Genomic DNA, 18473 nt, shown 5'->3' on the forward strand with positions numbered 1-18473 from the left:
TTAACTAGCCTGGAACATTTACAACGTTGGGAGGTGCAAATATAAGGCTACATTTCCTTTCCTGATATATAATTAAAACTAGTAAGAGGACTTTCTTCTTTCCCCAGAGCCTAAATGCACAACTAGAACTTCTTGCTTCTCCTCGGTGGTTTGTGCTTGTGTGTGACTCTCAATGACCAGGACACAGCACTCACAATCCCTCCTTTAGGAAAGCTTCTAGGCCTATTTTGTTTCTTTGTAAGTTCAGTAGCAAACAGCTCTGCTACAAAAGCATTGGGAAAAGTTGGTACTAATACACACTGAACCATTAACAGTGATTCCACTAGAATGGGAGCTGGTAAGGGAAGAGAGGGAGAGGTAAGAATGAAGGGTGGGGAATGTGAACGCCTACTTCACTTTATATTTAAAGAGAGAAAGGGTAGGATTATGAATTAATTTTTCTTTTTGGTGTTTTTAGTATGTTTCCAATAAAACACTAAATTATTTATAATAAGCAAATAATGAATTACCATTGGGCACAACATCAGCTAAGATTTATTAGATGCTTTAAATATATATATATCAACTCATTTAATTTTTGAATCAATGTTGTGGTTGGTATCATGAAAACACGATAGCCCTACTTTTACAAATTAGAAAAAATTGGCCTTGACAAGTTAAGTAACTTGTTCAATGTTACACAGCTCCTAAATAGGCCTGTAAATTGAAACAAGGCAGGTATATCCAGAGTCTATCCTCTCAAATACTAGAGTTTACTGCCATTTACAGTCACTTCTGATAACCACCAAATAAAATGTGGTTTAATTACATATTTTCAAGAACATTTGAAGAATTTAAAATTTTTGTTTCATAAAATGTCTTACATAAGGTTTATTATCTTAGATGGCTACTGAAGGTCTCATTTCACAAATCATGAAATTCTATGGATTTATAAGATAATCCTAAAATGTTAACATTAGCTAATATTTTGAAACTTCTAACATCAACAACATGGTGATTTTTAAAGGTCAGAAAATAATGTGCATTCGTTGATGGCAGACATTGGATCTATTTTTAGTTTAAATCCTCTGAGTGTCTCAGTGATTACCACATAGCAGGCACTCAAATTTGTTGAATGATTAACAGTCTTCTTTTCAAGACAGTTCCATTATGTTAAAACAGATTTTAAAACCTTACAAGTGGCTCCTATTTTAAAGGCAATCTTAAGAAAGTCAGGTTTTCTATAATAGCTTATTCTAACTTAATTGGGGGTATAATAGAGTTTAAATGATTAATTTCTAGACTAGTGTTTGTTATTCCAAATGATACTTTTCTATAGAAAATTAAGCACCTTGTGAAACACCACTTCTTACAAATAAGAACCAAATTATCACTTAGAAATGTTAATATGCTTCTTCCAAAAACTTGCTAAATAGCCCCCATAATTTCACCCTAAATTTGTGAAGAAATAATTCGTTTGTAAGTTGATTTCTTTGTATTTCATAGGAATTTACATTAGCATATTCAAATCAACAAGGCATGGTTTTATATCCCATCTTTATTTCTTTATAACCTTATAATAATTGCTCCAGAAATAATCTAGGGGAAAAATGTAAGCGTTATTTCTTCTACAATACCAAACAAAAGCAAATTATATTATACATACATAAAAATGCATAAAATTACCTGAGCCTATTATGAAACACAAACACAAAGGAACATTTTAGAATGGATATTAAATAACTGACTATAATACTGCATTTCATCTTTAAGTTTATATGAAAATCAATTAAAATAAATCTGGACTATGTCTAAAAGGACACCTGAGAAAAAAGTTATACCAGGTCTTCCACTGGGTAATTTTAATATTTTAAAAATTGTGCAGTGTTTTAAGGAGTTCTCAAATGTTGATGAAATGACTTGATGTGACAAACATAAACTCTAGCAAATAGTCATTAAATTAACCTATAATAATAATCATAATGGCTTTTACTTAGCACTTGGAAAAGACTAGGTGCTATGAAGTAAGTTTTATTATTACATTCATAATAAAGGAAACTGGGTGTTTAACTGCTTTTTGTAAATTGTCCAAGGTTACACAGCTAAGTGAGAGAATCAGATTAAATGTTGTAGAACAACCTAGAAAAGCAAATAAACACACACTATCAACTCCAAATTGCAATTAATTTCATTCATTTGAGACAGGGTCTCTCTCTGTTGCCCGGATTGGAGTGTAGTGGTCCAATCTTGGCTCACTGCAAATTCCACCGCCTGGGCTCCGGCGATCCTCCCACCTCAGCCTCCCAATATCTGGGACTACAGGCACAAACCACCATGCCTGGCTAATTTTTTGTTGTTGTTTCTTGGTAGAGACAGGGTTTCGCCATGTTGCCCAGGCTGGTCTCAAACTCCTGAACTCATGCAATCCACCCACCTCAGCATCCCAAAGTGCTGGGATTACAGGTGTGAGCCGCTGCACTTGGCCTGAAATTATTTACATATTTGCATTTGTATTCAAAAATATATATAATAAGCATTCTTTCCATTTACTAACTTTGGCATTCGCTGGGTAATCTTAAAATTGGTCAAATTCTGGACTTTGTTCATCATATAATCATTGTAAAATATTGTTTCTTATAGCTCGTTTGTGAGATTAGAGACTGCACTGACATTTTAGTTCTCTATCCCTGGTATATAATAAGCATTCAAATGTTACTAAATTATTAATAGAACTGTTTTAGTCAAATGCTCTATGGCTTTACATGAAAACCATGGACTTATACCATTATTTCATTTTAAAATACAACACATAGGTTTTTCTGGTTCCCTTTAGGCAGGACATGAGTATAAGAGAAAAAAACAGAACTAATTTCTCATTATCCAAGAAATCTCAAATCATCTTACAAATGATAAACAAACTTATTTTCCTTGTTTTCTTGATAGATCATAAAAACAAACATTATGAAAGTCACTAAATAATTCTAATAATGAACAAAATACAAATTCTGCAGCTTTCAGATTAAATATCGCTTCTTCAGAGAAGGCTTTTCTAACATTTTCCTCTTTGGATCACATAAGGTTGAAGATAAGTTATATTTGTCTATACTGTTTACTAAGTATTAACTTACATCTAATAATAAAAACCCAGGAGCTGCAAATAATATATACTACAGTTTAAAACTCACCTTCACTGAGTTTATTCTTAGCTACATAGACTCTCTATTTCATAAATACTGAAAATATAAGTCTCCAATACAGCAAATATGCCACTAAAAAGACCTCCTATGAATGCTTTCTGTTGTTGCTGTGATGGGATGCTCTAGTTTCATGCACACCAAAAAAGAATATTCTCCTCCTTTTTTTTTTTTTTTTTTTTTTTGAGACAGAGTTTTACTCTGTCACCCAGGATGGAGTGCTGTGGCTGGAGTGCAGTGGTGCGATCTCTGCTCACTGCAACCTCCACCTCCCAGGTTCAAGCAATTCTCCTGCCTCAGCCCCCTGAGTATCTGGGATTACAGGCACCTGCCACCACATCCAGCTAATTTTTGTATATTTAGTAGAGACAGAGTTTCACCATGTTGGTCAGGTTGGTCTCGAACTCCTGACCTCAGGTGATCCACCCGCCTTGGCCTCCCAAAGTACTGGGATTACAGGTATGAGCCACCATGCCCGGCCCTGAAGTTTAATTCTTTTAATTCCACTTATACATGAGTTACAGAAGCTTTCGCTTTGTCGGCTCCTGAGTTGACAACGGCTTATACATTTTTGTTTTCCTCTGACACTTGAATTAAATTCACCATAGGACTTTATGAAATGTTAGTTGAAAATAATAGCAACAACAACAACACAAAAGGGTCCTGGTCACACCTAAGGAGAAAAAAGTAACATTCTGCATATTTCTCAATGATACACACATAGTCCTTAGCAAAGCTCCCATTACACTTACCTACTATAAACTTTAGTTATTAAATTATTGATCTGTTTATCAATTTTGTATTTCCGATAATCTTCCAGGCCATCTTTAATTGCGATAATTGTAAGGACCACCACCAGAGGCAACATGGTGATTTCCTTTTGGAAGGCTTCTACCAAAGGTACCCAGTTCAGGACAACTAGGAACAGGAAATATAAATTGGCAGCTCTGCAATCCAAACACACAAAAGAAGGTGTTAAGAAGTTCCTTCAAGGATTGAAGTAAGAGGCAAAGTACTATACTGTTTTTCAATAAGTTTCTATTAGTAGATTTTGTATGTTACAGAATATAGAACTAGCAAAATACAACAAATCTTAATGAACTATTTATTACCCTGCTAGACATCTGGCTTGTGTCATACTTTAATAAATGTGAGATATCAGGGCTGGGTGCGGTGGCTTACGGCTGTAATCTTAGTATGTTGGGAGGCCGAGGCGGGCAGATCACTTGAGGTCAGGAGTTCGAGACTAGCCTGGGCAACAGGGTAAAACCCTGTCTCTACAAAAAATACAAAAATTAGCTGGGTGTAGTGGTGCACGCCTGTGGTCCCAGCTACTCAGGAGGCTGAGGCACGAGGACCACTTGAACCCAGAAGTTGGAGGTTGCAGTGAGCCGAGATCACACCACTGCACTCCAGCCTGGGTGGAGTAACAAATACATAAATAAATAATGTGAGATATTATTTATTAAATATAAAATAGTAAATATTTGAGTGGGATGGTTTTGAGCACGATAGAAAAACATATAGGAAAAAGCACAATAGAAAGTACTATTTTCTTTTTAAAAGTTCAGAAAAAATTAGAAGACATTCAGAGTTAATGTGGTGAAAAAAATAATTAACAAAACAAAGATCAACCCTCTAGCCTTTTGTACATCCAAACATTAGATTTAAACAAGCCTTAAAATTGAGTAGAAAAGCCTATTTCTTTTCTCCTTGTGACTAACTCTTCTATTTCTTCCTTTATGCTATTCAGAACCACTTTCTTCAGGAACTTCTTCCATTCTTCTATTTTATATATTCAAATACTTCTCCATGGGTTCCCAATTTTGGGCCATATGGTAAGTTCAAGACACCCTTTTCCTTAAAGGAAAAACAAAATCTCAATCCTGCCGCTAAATTTTTATCACATATTTTTCCATTGACCATGAAACTTCTCAAAAGAGTAACCTATATATACTTCTTTTTTGTCACCTCCAAATCATTTTACTCTGAAAATTTCTTTCTTAACCCTTTCTGCTACTCTGTGGCTTCAACTCTTTCCAGATGGACCATATCTAAACCTATAGCTCTAACCTTGAACTCTGTTTCAGGTTTTTATTCCATTGGGTACACTAGATTCCAAACTCCATGAAAGAATGAAACACACATAGAGCTATACAGCCATTAATTCAACAAATTCACATCTGTCTTTTCAACATAATCACTCTTTAATAAATGCATATGGCACATATACAGAATGAATAATGAGAATGAATGTATGCAGAATGACTAAAGAATATGGAGAATCTCTTTACTTGCACTGGCATCTTGAATACCTTTACAAAAACAAAATACTCTTCCAGCCAAGGTTCTTTTTACACTTTTCATTTTTCTTTTAATTCTTCTGGTGATCACAGCTCAACATGTTTACATCATCTTTTTATTCCTTTCACTGAATGTCTTAATCCATAGTATCTGTAAGAGGTCACCCTTCTTTTCATTCCCACATTGTTCCAAGGTCAGGTCTCCATTATAATTCACTGGGATATATACAATGTCTTCCTAAATGTTTTCTCTGCCATCATCCATCATCTCTAAGCCCTTTCATCTACCCACCACACTGCTTCTGTAGTGAAATCTGACGTAAGCATGTTCATTGTGCCTGCAGCCTTGGCTCTCAACTCTATCCTGATAGCAAGACCTCTTTGCTGGGTCACATCTATCTTTCTGACTTTACTCCCTGTTGCTCCCCAGCATAGATGCTACATGTAAGTCAGAGAACACTACTTCCCAGGCTTCAAGCAAGCCTTTTATGCTACTGCCTTTATGCCATTATTCATACTACTTCCTCCATCTGAAATATGCTTTGCCCACATCTCTGCCTTGAATATCTCACCCACCCTCCATTATTGAGTCAAATGTCACTTCCCCTTCTATTGCTCCAGTTAGTATTATTATTTCTCTTTTCAAGGCTTTCACTCTACTTGACAGCCCTTTATAACATTCACTGCATTCACTAAGTCTTTTTGCTTTTTACATACATATTGTGTTTCCCTAGCACAACGGCAAACTCCACAAGGAGAGGAGTGGTACTCGCACTTCCATTTCCTTCAGTGCCTAAACTCACAGGAGAGTGTCCATGAATGTGATATTAAGCTGAATTAGGTCACTGTTTCACCTAATAACATCTGACATCTGCACTGGCTTCAGAGCTCTATTTCCTCCTATTGTCAGTAAGAAAAATCTCAAATTAAAATGTAGCATGGTTTCATGGAAAGAACAGTAAAGCAAGAGTAAGAAGACCCCTGGAGGCAACCCCTGGTCTGCTACTTGACACTGGCATAACATTGGCTAAACCACAGTCAATTCATTTCCTAATCTATAATATGTGATTTACAATATTTTTTCTGGTAAAGAGAAAACACTGTACCAATTGGAAAGCGTGACATGAATGGAAGGAGTCATCATTCCACAACAGACTTGTACCAAAATTGTCAAGGATGATGTCACATGTCTTAGGTTTAAGTAACATACAGAGTTATGGAAATGAAAAAAAAATGTTATGCATCAACTAGAATGATATTCTAAGGTTTTCTTCAAAAATAAAACAATACCTGTGAAATTGTTCAAATAAATTTCTTGGCACAAAATTCAGAAGCGTGTACTTTGTTGTTCGTATTCGATTGTTCACATAGGCTCCAGAGAACTTCTCATACTCATCCTTGAAGGGTTGGAGGTGGGGAACAACAATCCGGTGCCTTCCTGCCAGTTTAGGGGTCTGCGAGGACTTGCGCCCACAGGCAAGCAATGAGGAATAGTTATATGGCCTCGAATCATCATCCCTGGTTGCACCTCCAATCAGCCGTCGCCAGTGATATCTGGCCCATTGGAGAGCCTCAGCCATGTCCAAACTGTGGTGAGATCCAGGCTGTGTAGCTGACCTGGCAAGCAAACAAAAAACACACTTCCATGAGCTTCTGAAAAGTCTCAAAGACAGTGAAATTTTAATATTTTTTCTATACCAAATAAATATATGACCCAATGGTTCAACAGGTAAGGGAGAAAGTAAAAGCAGTCTTTAGAACTCCATTTTAACCAAATAGAGCATACATTTTTTGCCTCATGGGCTAAGCATCTGAGAGACAGCACCTAAAAGGCCATGCTGTAACTTGAAGCAAACAGTTTGGGCTTAATTTGTGCAAGTCTCTTAACTTCTCTGATCATCAATTTTATCATCTTTGCAATGGCATAATGCCAGGCATCTCAGGAAATTGTTTTGAGGACTAAACGAGTAACACATAAGTCACCTGGCATAAAGTCTGATAGATCATAGGACATCAATAAAACCCATTCTATGTAGACTACAAAAATGCCCACAAATTCTTCCTGTCTTTGCACGCATAACTTTCTGCCTATCAAGAGGTAGAGTCTTTCTCTACCTGTGGAATCTGGGCTTGGCCATGTGCCTTGCTTCAGCTAATGTAACACCAGCAAACAAGACAGCAAGTAGAGGCTTGAAAAGTGCTTGTTCATTGGAGCTTATTCTCTGTCACTATTCTAGGAACCACTGTGGCCCACACCACATGCCTCAGTTGCCCCATTTACCACCATAACCTCTATAAATACATAAATGACACCACTGACTGCCAACTGACCCTGACCACTAACAAGTGAGTGTGCCTAGATGAGACAAATTAGAATAGAGATAAGCTGAGCTGAGTTCAGTCCGACTTGCCCACCCACCAAATTATGAGTCAATAAATGTTATGTCATTAAGTTTTGGGGTGCTTTGCAACAAAATAAAATCGAACTGATACATATTCCCTTATTTTCCTTATTTCTAAGGTTTCCTTATTTTCCAAGAAATGCAGCCCTACCTGGAATGTGAGTTTATTAATCAAAACAAAAAAAGGAAAGAAAGGAGTTCAAGCAATTCTCGTGCCTCAGCCTCCCGAATAGCTGGTATTCCAGGCAGACGATGGGAAGAACAACAGCCTCTGAGTATATGTAGTTGTGCCTAGATATTGGACCCACAATAGATAGCCCGTCTTATCGTGAGAGAAAATATTCATGTCAGTCTCATCAGTTTTATACTAATGATACCAACAAGAAAAAAAAAAAAGTTCTATCCCTATCAGCTCTTAGTCCTTTGGAGTTTGGCCTCTAAAATATTTATTTATAGAGAACTAAATCAATGAAGATTGACTGGCCAAAATAACACTATCTCTTCGATATAATTTTTTAAAAGCCTGCCTCTGAAGTATATTTGAAAAGCTGGTTTTTACTTCACCAAGCATACAAAAGTGGCTTAGTTCTTTTAACCTATTGCTCATAATGACAGCCTGAGTTATTAATGTAGTTCATAACATATCTAGAACTCTCCCCCAGAATAAGAACATAAGATAGTGCTTTATAAGTGAATCAATAGATAACAGAAAATACTGAACATAAATACTAAGTGCTTTTCATTAGTTTCACATAACGCTCATTAGGTTACCATTATGACAAATGTGATATTTTTTTAAAAGATTGAAATCAGCACAATTTGATTTATTTCTGGAAACCTTAAAAGGAAGCATTCACTTGCCATTAAATTCTTACTAAGACATAAGAACGTTTATCCCTCTAGTGTCCACAATCTCATACAACAATCTATATCTCACTTCCCTTTTTAAATTTTGAAATACAATTTCTTGAGAGTCCAAACAGGAATAACTAAACAAATACGAAATAAATACAGGAAGTGTTAACTTCTGCTAATTTGTGGTGTGTCTGACTAATAACCTCACGGTAGCAAACATACTTACTGGTTCACAGAAACAATCGGCTTTTTATTCCACAACCCAGACAAGAACCACATCTTTCCCCAAGTCACTCAGTTCCTAAGAAACAAGCCCATAATGACTGAAAAACATTTCGTTGCCAAAGTATTTCTAGGTCTCCTTCTCTATGTGCCTTTTTAGTATCTTTAAATGTACATGAGATTCTCTATTTACTCTCATATTGCCTTTCCCCTTTATTCCTTCTTTCCATTTTCAAGGAATTTTGGTGAAGATAGAATTAGGGCTGGCTCACTGCCCTCCACAGCCCCCTCCTAGAGCCTGCAAGTCTCTCTCCTACTCTCCAAGGCTGGGCAGCTCATCATTTTGTAAGAACTCTATCTTCAGCACTGTCATTCTCCTGAAAAGTGACCCTTGGGCCAGAGGACAGATTTAAGCTAGACAGAGAAGTACTTTGAAGGAACTGAGGAGAAAAGCCTAGGCTTGGAGGTAATTAATATATGATGAAAATCCTTTCAAATTTCTAGATTAAAATTTAATTCTTTTATACTGGGCAGGAATGACCAAGGATCTATTTAGTCATCCTAGCTCAGAGGCTTCTGAAATGTGTTAACTGCCATCCCAGTGAGAAATACATTCTATGATGCAAAATAGAATTTACACACACACACTCACACACACACATCTGAAACAAAAGTTCTATGAAATATTTCTTACCCTTACCACCTGCAATGCACACAGGGATCTTCTTTCTTCTCTCTCTCATATTAATACCAGTTAGGATGCATTTAGTTTCAAGATCCACTAACGACACTAAACATGTTAGTAAAAAGATACTGATTGTGTGTGGCTTCACACGGGGCTGAAATTATACATGGAAGTGGATAGATCCATGTTCCTAAATAGATCCACATCCCCAAATGCAGCAAACAGACTATTATGGAATGCAAAATTCCAACTACAAAGGAGTAATAAGTTCAAGAGATCTATTGTATATTATGGTGACTACAGTTAATATTGTCTACTTGAAAATTGTTAAGAGAGTAGACTTGAAGTGTTCTCACCACAATAAAAAGTATGTGAGGTAATACACATGTTTATTACCTTGAGTTAGCCATTCCACAATACATCCACATATCAAAACATCACATTATTCACCAAAAATACATACAATTTTTATTTGTCAATTCAAAAGTTTTTAAAACAAAATTTTCTCCTTACAACCCTTTCTCCCTCAGTCAATAATGTTACACATAGAAAGCTTTTCCCATAGAAACAGGTATTTGTTCTACAGATAGCTAAAGATAAAATCTGTTTATGAAGATCTTTCAAATTGTTTTATTTCAGTGGATGCTTTTGTAAAATGAATAAAAAGAAATAACATTTTCCATGTTTGAAAATATCAGATTTAAAAAAGAAGAAAACAGAATCTTACGGTAGAAAATTAACGAAAGAGAGCATCTGATAAGAAGGCTCAGGTGAGGGCAGCACTGTGCCCACCGTAATCAGGAAAGAGCCTTTCACTCTTTCTCTGTCATTTCCAACAAAGTTAAAAGTATGTTACTGGCCAGGCGCGGTGGCTCATGCCTGTAATCCCAGCACTTTGGGAGGCCGAGGCAGGTGGATCACGAGATCAGGAGATCGAGACCATCCTGGCTAACGCGGTGAAACCCCATCTCTACTAAAAAATATACAAAAAAACTAGCCGGGCAAGGTGACGAGCGCCTGTAGTCCCAGCTACTCGGGAGGCTGAGGCAGGAGAATGGCGTAAACCAGGGAGGTGGAGCTTTCAGTGAGCTGAGATCTGGCCACTGCACTCCAGCCTGGGCGACAGAGCAAGACTCCGTCTCAAAAAAAAATAATAATAATAATAATTAGCCGGGCGTGGTGGCAGGCGCCTGTAGTCCCAGCCATTCAGGAGGCTGAGGCAGGAGAATGGTGTGAACCCAGGAGGCGGAGCTTGCAGTGAGTCGAGATCGTGCCACTGCACTCCAGCCTGGGTGACAGAGCATGATTCTGTCTCAAAAAAAAAAAAAAAAAAAGTATGTTAGTACTTGGAGAAGCCTCAGTTATTAATAGTGCTCCACATAAATATTCAGGAAAATTTCTTTAAGATATGATAGGAAAGCAAATCAGTAAGTCATACCTCATCAAGCATCATCACAAATCATTATATTTTAAGGCTTAGACTTTAGAGATGACTTAACACAGTGGTCACAAACCATTAGTCCTACAGCAAAATTCTACCCAATGACTTATTTTGTATCAGAGGGTTGGCAAACACATGGTTTTGTTTTATAAACAAAAATATATATACACATGCACATATAAAAGCAAGATTTTAAAATAGAGATAAATGCACATAAAATATTGATAATTGGTTTTCCTTAAAAGAAATCAAGGGAACAGCCGGCACACATCTTCATATGGTAACAAAGGTTACTATGGACTTTGACTCCAAAGCTGCATTTTGCAGTTCACCCTTTTTAACTGAAGGAACGAGCACTTTGCTCACCGCTTTTTGACAAATCACATTTCTTCTGCTCTGTAAACCCAGGGTCAAATATTAGCTGTATCACTTAGTAGCTACTCAGTCTTCTAACAAATAAAATGAAACATGATTAAGAGTCAAGGAACATGCTATAAATAAACAATGCTCATCCTCTTCCCCACTCTCCTGTTTGAGTGTTTCTCAAGTCATAGATAAGTCAAGGGTGGGAATCTTCTACATTGGGCTTAGGTCCAAAGTTTTCAATTTAAAGTTGTCCAAGTAAATGCTCAATTCAATGTACCTATTAATGACTGAGACGTAGCAGCATAAAGTAGGATACAAACAGAAAACCGAACAATCAAAAAGACAGGTATGACATAAAGTGACCTTCATACTACCTAATCTCATTCTTCACCATTCTCTCCAAAACTCATTCCAACAACGTTCATGGACAAACTGTATTCCACTTGTCCAGTGTTGCCCAAGCCCCGCTGATAAGAATCACCTGGGGCCCCTGTTAGTCACAGTCTCCAAAGCCTCTCCCCTGGAGATTCTGATTCCGTGGATCTGGAATGGGGTCTATGACATTGTAATTTAGTTAGTACTCCCAATGAGTTAAGGAGGTTGCAAAGCATAGTGTACACTTTGCACCTCTCCAAATGCTGCCCTCTCTTTTTGAAGGACAAGTTAACCATATCACCCACTCACCACACCAGCCTCTATTCATCCTTGACACTGTTTTGGCTTGACCATGGAATGAGGGAGATTGGGAGGGGTCCACACAGAAGACACCATAAGGCGTTTTCTGCTCTGCCCCCATTAGAACCCTAAGCATGGCTCATATGCATTTGCCATGGTGTGTTACAGATGGCTTCATTATTCAAAGTCAGGGAACATACCTAATTCCTCTCCATGTGTCTGTCCAGTGCTTGGCCAAAGTTAGATGATATATAAATGTCTGTTGATCACTGAATTTTATAGAAAAGAACTTAAAGACATCCCATTTCCTTTTGCATGGCTTAGAGCATAGTTGACGTCAACTTCTGGCACCCATATTTGCCAGCTTAACTTGCTCAAAGGGTTGCTATGAGGATTCAGTGAGTTAATATATGAAAAGCACTTAGCACGTGTTTGACCCATAGTAAGTCCCAAGTAAGGGTTAACTACCATTGTAACTTTTTACAAAATGTTCTCTCTACAATATTTACTCATAAATATTAGCTGAGAATTTGTGTGCACAGTATTGATACTAACAACTATACCAATTATTCATCTATGTTTAATTTATTAAACTGCACCGCATACTGAACCACCTGGTCACATTCTGCTTTAGTAAGTTTGCTCTTCATTTAATGGGGGAGGCTTCTAGGCAACCAACTAGCTGAGGATAGCAATACTCTCTTCTCAACTGTTGCTAAGAGAAAGTCCAGCAATCTAGTAGACAAAAGTTCTAATAAAGAACTTACTGGGCAGCATTTTCAGGGATTTCTAGAAACATCATTCATAATTCTAAGATTTAGCCCATTCTTCAAAGAGATAAATTTTCAGAGTTTTCTGCTAATAAACCAACTGGTCTCGTGTTTTATGACCTGATGCTCTGCCAACCATAGGAACCCTGTCTTGAGAATTAACAAAAATAACTTTTTAAAACCATATGAATAACCAGGTGCTTGAAGTTCAATGATGATCACATAACCCAAGAAAGAATGTTTTAGATCTAGATACTCTACTACCATCAGTAATCTGCTGTCCTTAGAGGTATTGATTTATATTCTTAAAAAATTAAGTTAAAGTTTTGTAAGGAAAATGTATTAATTTTATGTAATATTCTGGAATAGTGTAGTGCTACTATAAAGCAGGTCTGCATGATGCTAGATATTAATTTTCCCATCCAATATTTCATTTACTCACAGATTATAAAACCTGTAATTAAAGTTCTAAAATCTATAAGCTTTCAATTTTAGGTGTGAAATCAACTAAGATCATAATTGAAGAAATACATATCAAGCATTGCTTGGTAAGTACTAACACTTTTATAATAATTACTGTTTACAAAATACTACATGCCATTTAATTTAGTTTCCACTTGATGTGGAATTTCATTTCATTTTTCAGAGAAAAAAGTAGAGTTCGAAGAATGTTTTAAAATTTTCTCAAGACGTCCAATCTATATAATGCTACTGAGCTGCTGAGACTGTTTTATGTTTTAAAACATATGTTTTATTCCAACTATATAATGCTATTAATACATAAAATTTTAAATAATAAAATATGGTCATTTAAAATTACATTATTTCTAATTATAATATTTTTTCTAGAAGATATTAAAAACTAAAATCCATCACTAACAGAATGTAGCTAAAATATACTAAGTTCCTTACTATACACAAATGTACTTGAAGGCAGATTTAGTTCTCAAAAGTCCTATTTCCCTTAATGAATGCTTAATGAAAAGCTTGCAGTAGGGCAGATTACCAAAGGTAAATACAGGATAATGAATTCTCTTGGGCTCAGTTAGCATTTTTAAATTCCTGAGGTCATCACCAGCCAACAATTTGAAAAATACACATGTTAACTGGTCTAAAAGAAGAAAATATCTATAATCATTTCAAGATGCCCTACATTTGTTTCGCATCAGAATCTTCCAAGCCTCATCCCCTAGGTTTCTTTTTTTTTTTTTTTTTTCTTTTGGAGACAGTCTTGGTCTGTCGCCCATGCTGGAGTGTAGTGGTGGGGTGGCTCGATCTCAGCTCACTGCAATCTCTGCTTCCCTGGTTCAAATGATCCTTCCACCACAGCTTCCCAAGTAGCTGGTACTATAGGCATGCACCACCATGCCCAACTAGTTTTTTTGTTGTTGTTGTTTCTTGTATTTTTAGTAGAGATGGGGTTTCACCATGTTGGCCAGGCTGGTCTCGAACTCTTGACCTCAGGTGATCCACCTGCCTTGGCCTCCCAAAGTGCTAGGATTATAGGTGTGAGCCACCACACCTGGCCATGAACCTCACCCCTCTAGGTTTCTGATCCAGCAGGTCTGGGATGGGGCTCAGGAATCTGCATGTCTAACACACTTGCAGATAGTACTGATGCTGCTCTGAGATTCACTACTCTGTGCTAACTAACTTTATTGCAAAATGCACAGTTGGAATTAAGACTGAGCAATTTATTAGATATCGCTCATGTTATTGGGAAGCCCATCTTCTTTGAATGTGTAACCTCAGCTATGCACTAATGGCTTGACAGCGGATACAAGAAGATCCTCACATTTAAGGCTAGAATTAACTAAAAGAGCGAAGTCTAGTTTACACAAAAGATTGTTGATGAGATCTTAAGGATTCTTTCTGCAGATTTAATACAGTTAGAATTAGTTTCAACCAACATTTCCAAAAGTTGACCAAGAAAGAACAATGGATCCTGACCTTGATAGACTTATAACCTTCTTCTCAACCAAGATGAGAAAACACAAACAAAACGCCAAAGTTCTTATATGTTCTAAACCATGGAAGATACAGGAATTCTCTATCATAGTCAATAAAAGGCACAGAGAAATTTCATATCTATGGATTTCTAACAATAAGATAGGAATCGTTTCACAATAGACTCATGATAGGAAAGTCTCCTTGACCTACACATCAGAAGTAGCCAGCCCTGCCTGAAGCACAGTGAGCCCTGATAAAACTTGGTCTTGCTCCAATCTGTGTCATCTGTGACCCACTTGTTCAACACTCTCTATAGAAGCTTATTACCGCAGGCAGACTGATTCCTTATCTCATAGGTCATGACAAAAGCATCAAGATGGTTTCGTATCTTTGGTGGTTTCTTTGCTGCCCCAGGTGACAATGTGACATGTTGGTATGGCTCCACTACTATCCTCTATTGACAAAAAAAGGTTTTTCTTCACCTCACATAATCTTTGGAAAAGAAGGTAAGTATGAACAGTCTATGTGAATATGTCTAATATGGGCTTTTGTGATGACAAGGGTCAATTTATTTTGTGGGAAAACTGTGGATCTTGAATAATGAAGTTACGTAATGCTTTGTATTCGCCATTGGGTGGAATGAATCAAATTTGCTGAATAAAAATCACCTTGGAGTTCTTAGTGCCATTCAATATTTTCTGTTAAGTGACCTTGAACTAAATCCCCAGTAGGAGTACATAATCTATATTTTAGATATACATTAAAAGTCAGGCAAAGGTAATATGTCACCCAAAACATTGAAATAAAGTAATTAATTTCTTTTAGACACGTTCTTCCTCTGTTGCCCAGGCTGGAGTGCAGTGGTGCGATGACAACTCACTGCAGCCATGACTTTCTGGGCTCAAGCTATCCTCCTGCCTCACCTTCCCAAGTAGCTGGGATGACAGGCATAAGCCACCACATCTAGCTAATTTTTTATTTTATTTTGTAGAGACAGGGTCTTGCTATACTGCCCAGGTTGGTCTCAAACTTCTGGGCTCAAGCAATCCTCCCACCTCGGCCTCCCAAAGCACTGGGATTACAGGAGACAGCCACTGCCCCCAGCCCTATAAGAAATTACTTTTGATAACTGGTGATTATTTTCATGGGAGGAAGTGCTACATAAGTTCATAAAAAGCTAAGTCATATTACTTTTCACTTTTACCACTAGCAAAGAAATGTTTGTAATAGTTTCATCATTTTAAGAACCCTAAATGGAAAAAAGGGCAACGGTACTGAAGCACTTAGCCCTTACATATCTTTAGAAAAGAGCTCATTCAATTTCAATTCACTCAGCAAGCATGACATGAAAACCTACCATATGCCAGACACTGTGATTGACTTTGGGGAGACAGAAATAGAAGATACTGTTCTACATCACAGAAGCAGGCTCTCACTCAGACTGAGGGAAGGAACTCTCCACAGCAATAAGTGACATGCTTTTATTTTATTTTGTTTTATTTTTACTTATCTATTTTCTGAGATAGAGTCTCACTCTGTCACTCAGGCTTGAGTGCAGTGGTATGGTCTCAGCTCACTGCAACCTCCACCTTCCAGGTTCAAGCGATCCTCCTGTCCCAGCCTCCTGAGTAGCTGGGATTACAGGCATGCACCAGCAGGCTCAGCTAATTTTTGTATTTTTAGTAGAGATGGGGTTTCACCATAGTGGCCAGGCTGGTCTCAAACTCCTGACTTCAAGTGATCTGCCTGCCTGGGCCTCCAAAATTACTGGGATTAACAGGCATAAGCCACTGCACCTGGCCAAGTGACATGTTTTACATAATTGCTGATGGAGAGTCAAATTAGAATTTTCACATGACATGTTTATTTTGAAAAACATATAAAAGTAGACTGTGGTATCTAGATGCATTGTTTCATACTAGAAATAGTTACCCATTCTTACTGTTTCCAAATGTGCACTAAATAAGAGTTTCTTCAGTTCTCTCATGTGAGAATAAAGCTTTTATATATTTATATATAATATCACTTACATATATGTATATTTTATATATATTTATATGTGTAATATTATATACATATATTATTACATACATACATATACGCATATTTTATATAAAAGAGGAAAACATGTAAAATCAAAACCATATATAATCAAATATATATATATATATTCTATGGATGGTCCATTCAGACATTGAAAGCGTTAACGCTTCTCTTCTTCAATACACTTCAGATTTTTTTTTTAATGCTTCCCTTCTTCAATACAATTCAGATCACATGTCCAAATAAGTTACTGTTTGTGAATAATCAGGCTCAAAGCTGGTTTAGGCTAGCAAAAGGCAGGTAAAATATTGCAGTTGTATATGTGTATCTCTATGTTATCAGGAACTAAAAAGAAATCTTACCCATATTTATGGTGAATACCTAATATGCCTTAATTTCTTTTTAAAGCTGGAAAAAATATGAAAATATCGATGGTAACAATACTGTGTTTTGACTTTAGTGATCCTATGTGCTCCTAAACTAATATGTTATTGAAATGACAAGATAGCATGTTTTTGAGATTTGGTTATTCAACATTAATAAATATTGTTAATTTAATAGACCTAAGGTCATATCAATAGCTACCATTTATAGACATATACCAGGTTATATGCAAAGGATACACATGCATTCATTAATTTTAATCCTTACAACAAAGTACATATTATTATCTCCACTTAGTAATGAGGAAACAGAGTGTTAGAGAAACTCACCCAAGTGGCACATCTTAGTAAGTAGTTGCTCAAGCTTTATCCAGATAACTTATATGGAATGAGAGCCTTGGCAGCTATCAGAGGGCTCTGATACAGGGCAGTGACACTTGAACAATGAGTTGGCAGAAGGCATATAGCTCTGGCAACCCACCAAAGAATGTGAGGGTTGGGAGAGACAATAGGAGAAAAGTGCTATTAAAAAATTAAATTTAAGATATTTAGAGAAAAATGCTAAAGGCATGCTTCATTTCAAAAAAAAGTGAACAAATAAATTTAAATATTTGCATTTATTTACTTTCTTGAGATGGAGTCTCGCTCTGTCACCCAGGCTGGAGTGCGGTGGCATGATCTGGCTCTTCACTGCAAGCTCTGCCTCCCAGGTTCATGCCATTCTCCCCGCCTCAGCCTCCCGAGTAGCTGGGACTACAGGCGCCCGCCACCACGCCCAGCTAATTTTTTGTATTTTTAGTAGAGACGGGGTTTCACTGTGTTAGCCAGGGTGGTCTCGATCTCCTGACCTCGTGATCCACCCGCCTCGGTCTCCCAAAGTCCTGGGATTACAGGCATGAGCCACCGAGCCCAGCCTGCATTTATTTACTTTTAAAACATTCATTTTGTACTAGGTGAGGTTACCCATTTTTACTGCTTACTGTGCCTTAGATGGATTCAATAGAGGACTTTATATGTGTTTGAACTATAATTCAATACATGCATATAAAATTTACTTTCAAATAAATGACTCACTTTTAACCTGACTCCAATATCACTGATCCTACCCGTAAACGACCACCAACCATCTTTTCACTGCCCCATATTCTCAAGTGATCTCATTTCCTTCCTTAGCTTAAATTTTATGGTTAACACTGTAATCACTT

At 37.0% G+C, this 18473-nt stretch overlaps 1 protein-coding gene across 1 annotated transcript in view; it reads right to left on the reverse strand.

Moving 5' to 3' along the window:
- ATP10D (ATPase phospholipid transporting 10D (putative)) overlaps window positions 1–18473 on the reverse strand; it is a 110591-nt gene that overhangs the window by 76928 nt on the left and 15190 nt on the right. The window contains exons 2-3 of the mRNA XM_025386350.1: window positions 6767–7093; window positions 3926–4120 (exon numbers count right to left, since the gene is read on the reverse strand). Coding sequence (XP_025242135.1) covers window positions 3926–4120; window positions 6767–7056 — 485 coding nt within the window. The 5' untranslated portion in view covers window positions 7057–7093. The remainder of the gene's footprint in view (window positions 1–3925; window positions 4121–6766; window positions 7094–18473) is intronic.

The sequence above is a fragment of the Theropithecus gelada genome, chromosome 5 (genome assembly GCF_003255815.1).
Source record: "Theropithecus gelada isolate Dixy chromosome 5, Tgel_1.0, whole genome shotgun sequence".
Lineage (NCBI taxonomy): Eukaryota > Metazoa > Chordata > Mammalia > Primates > Cercopithecidae > Theropithecus > Theropithecus gelada.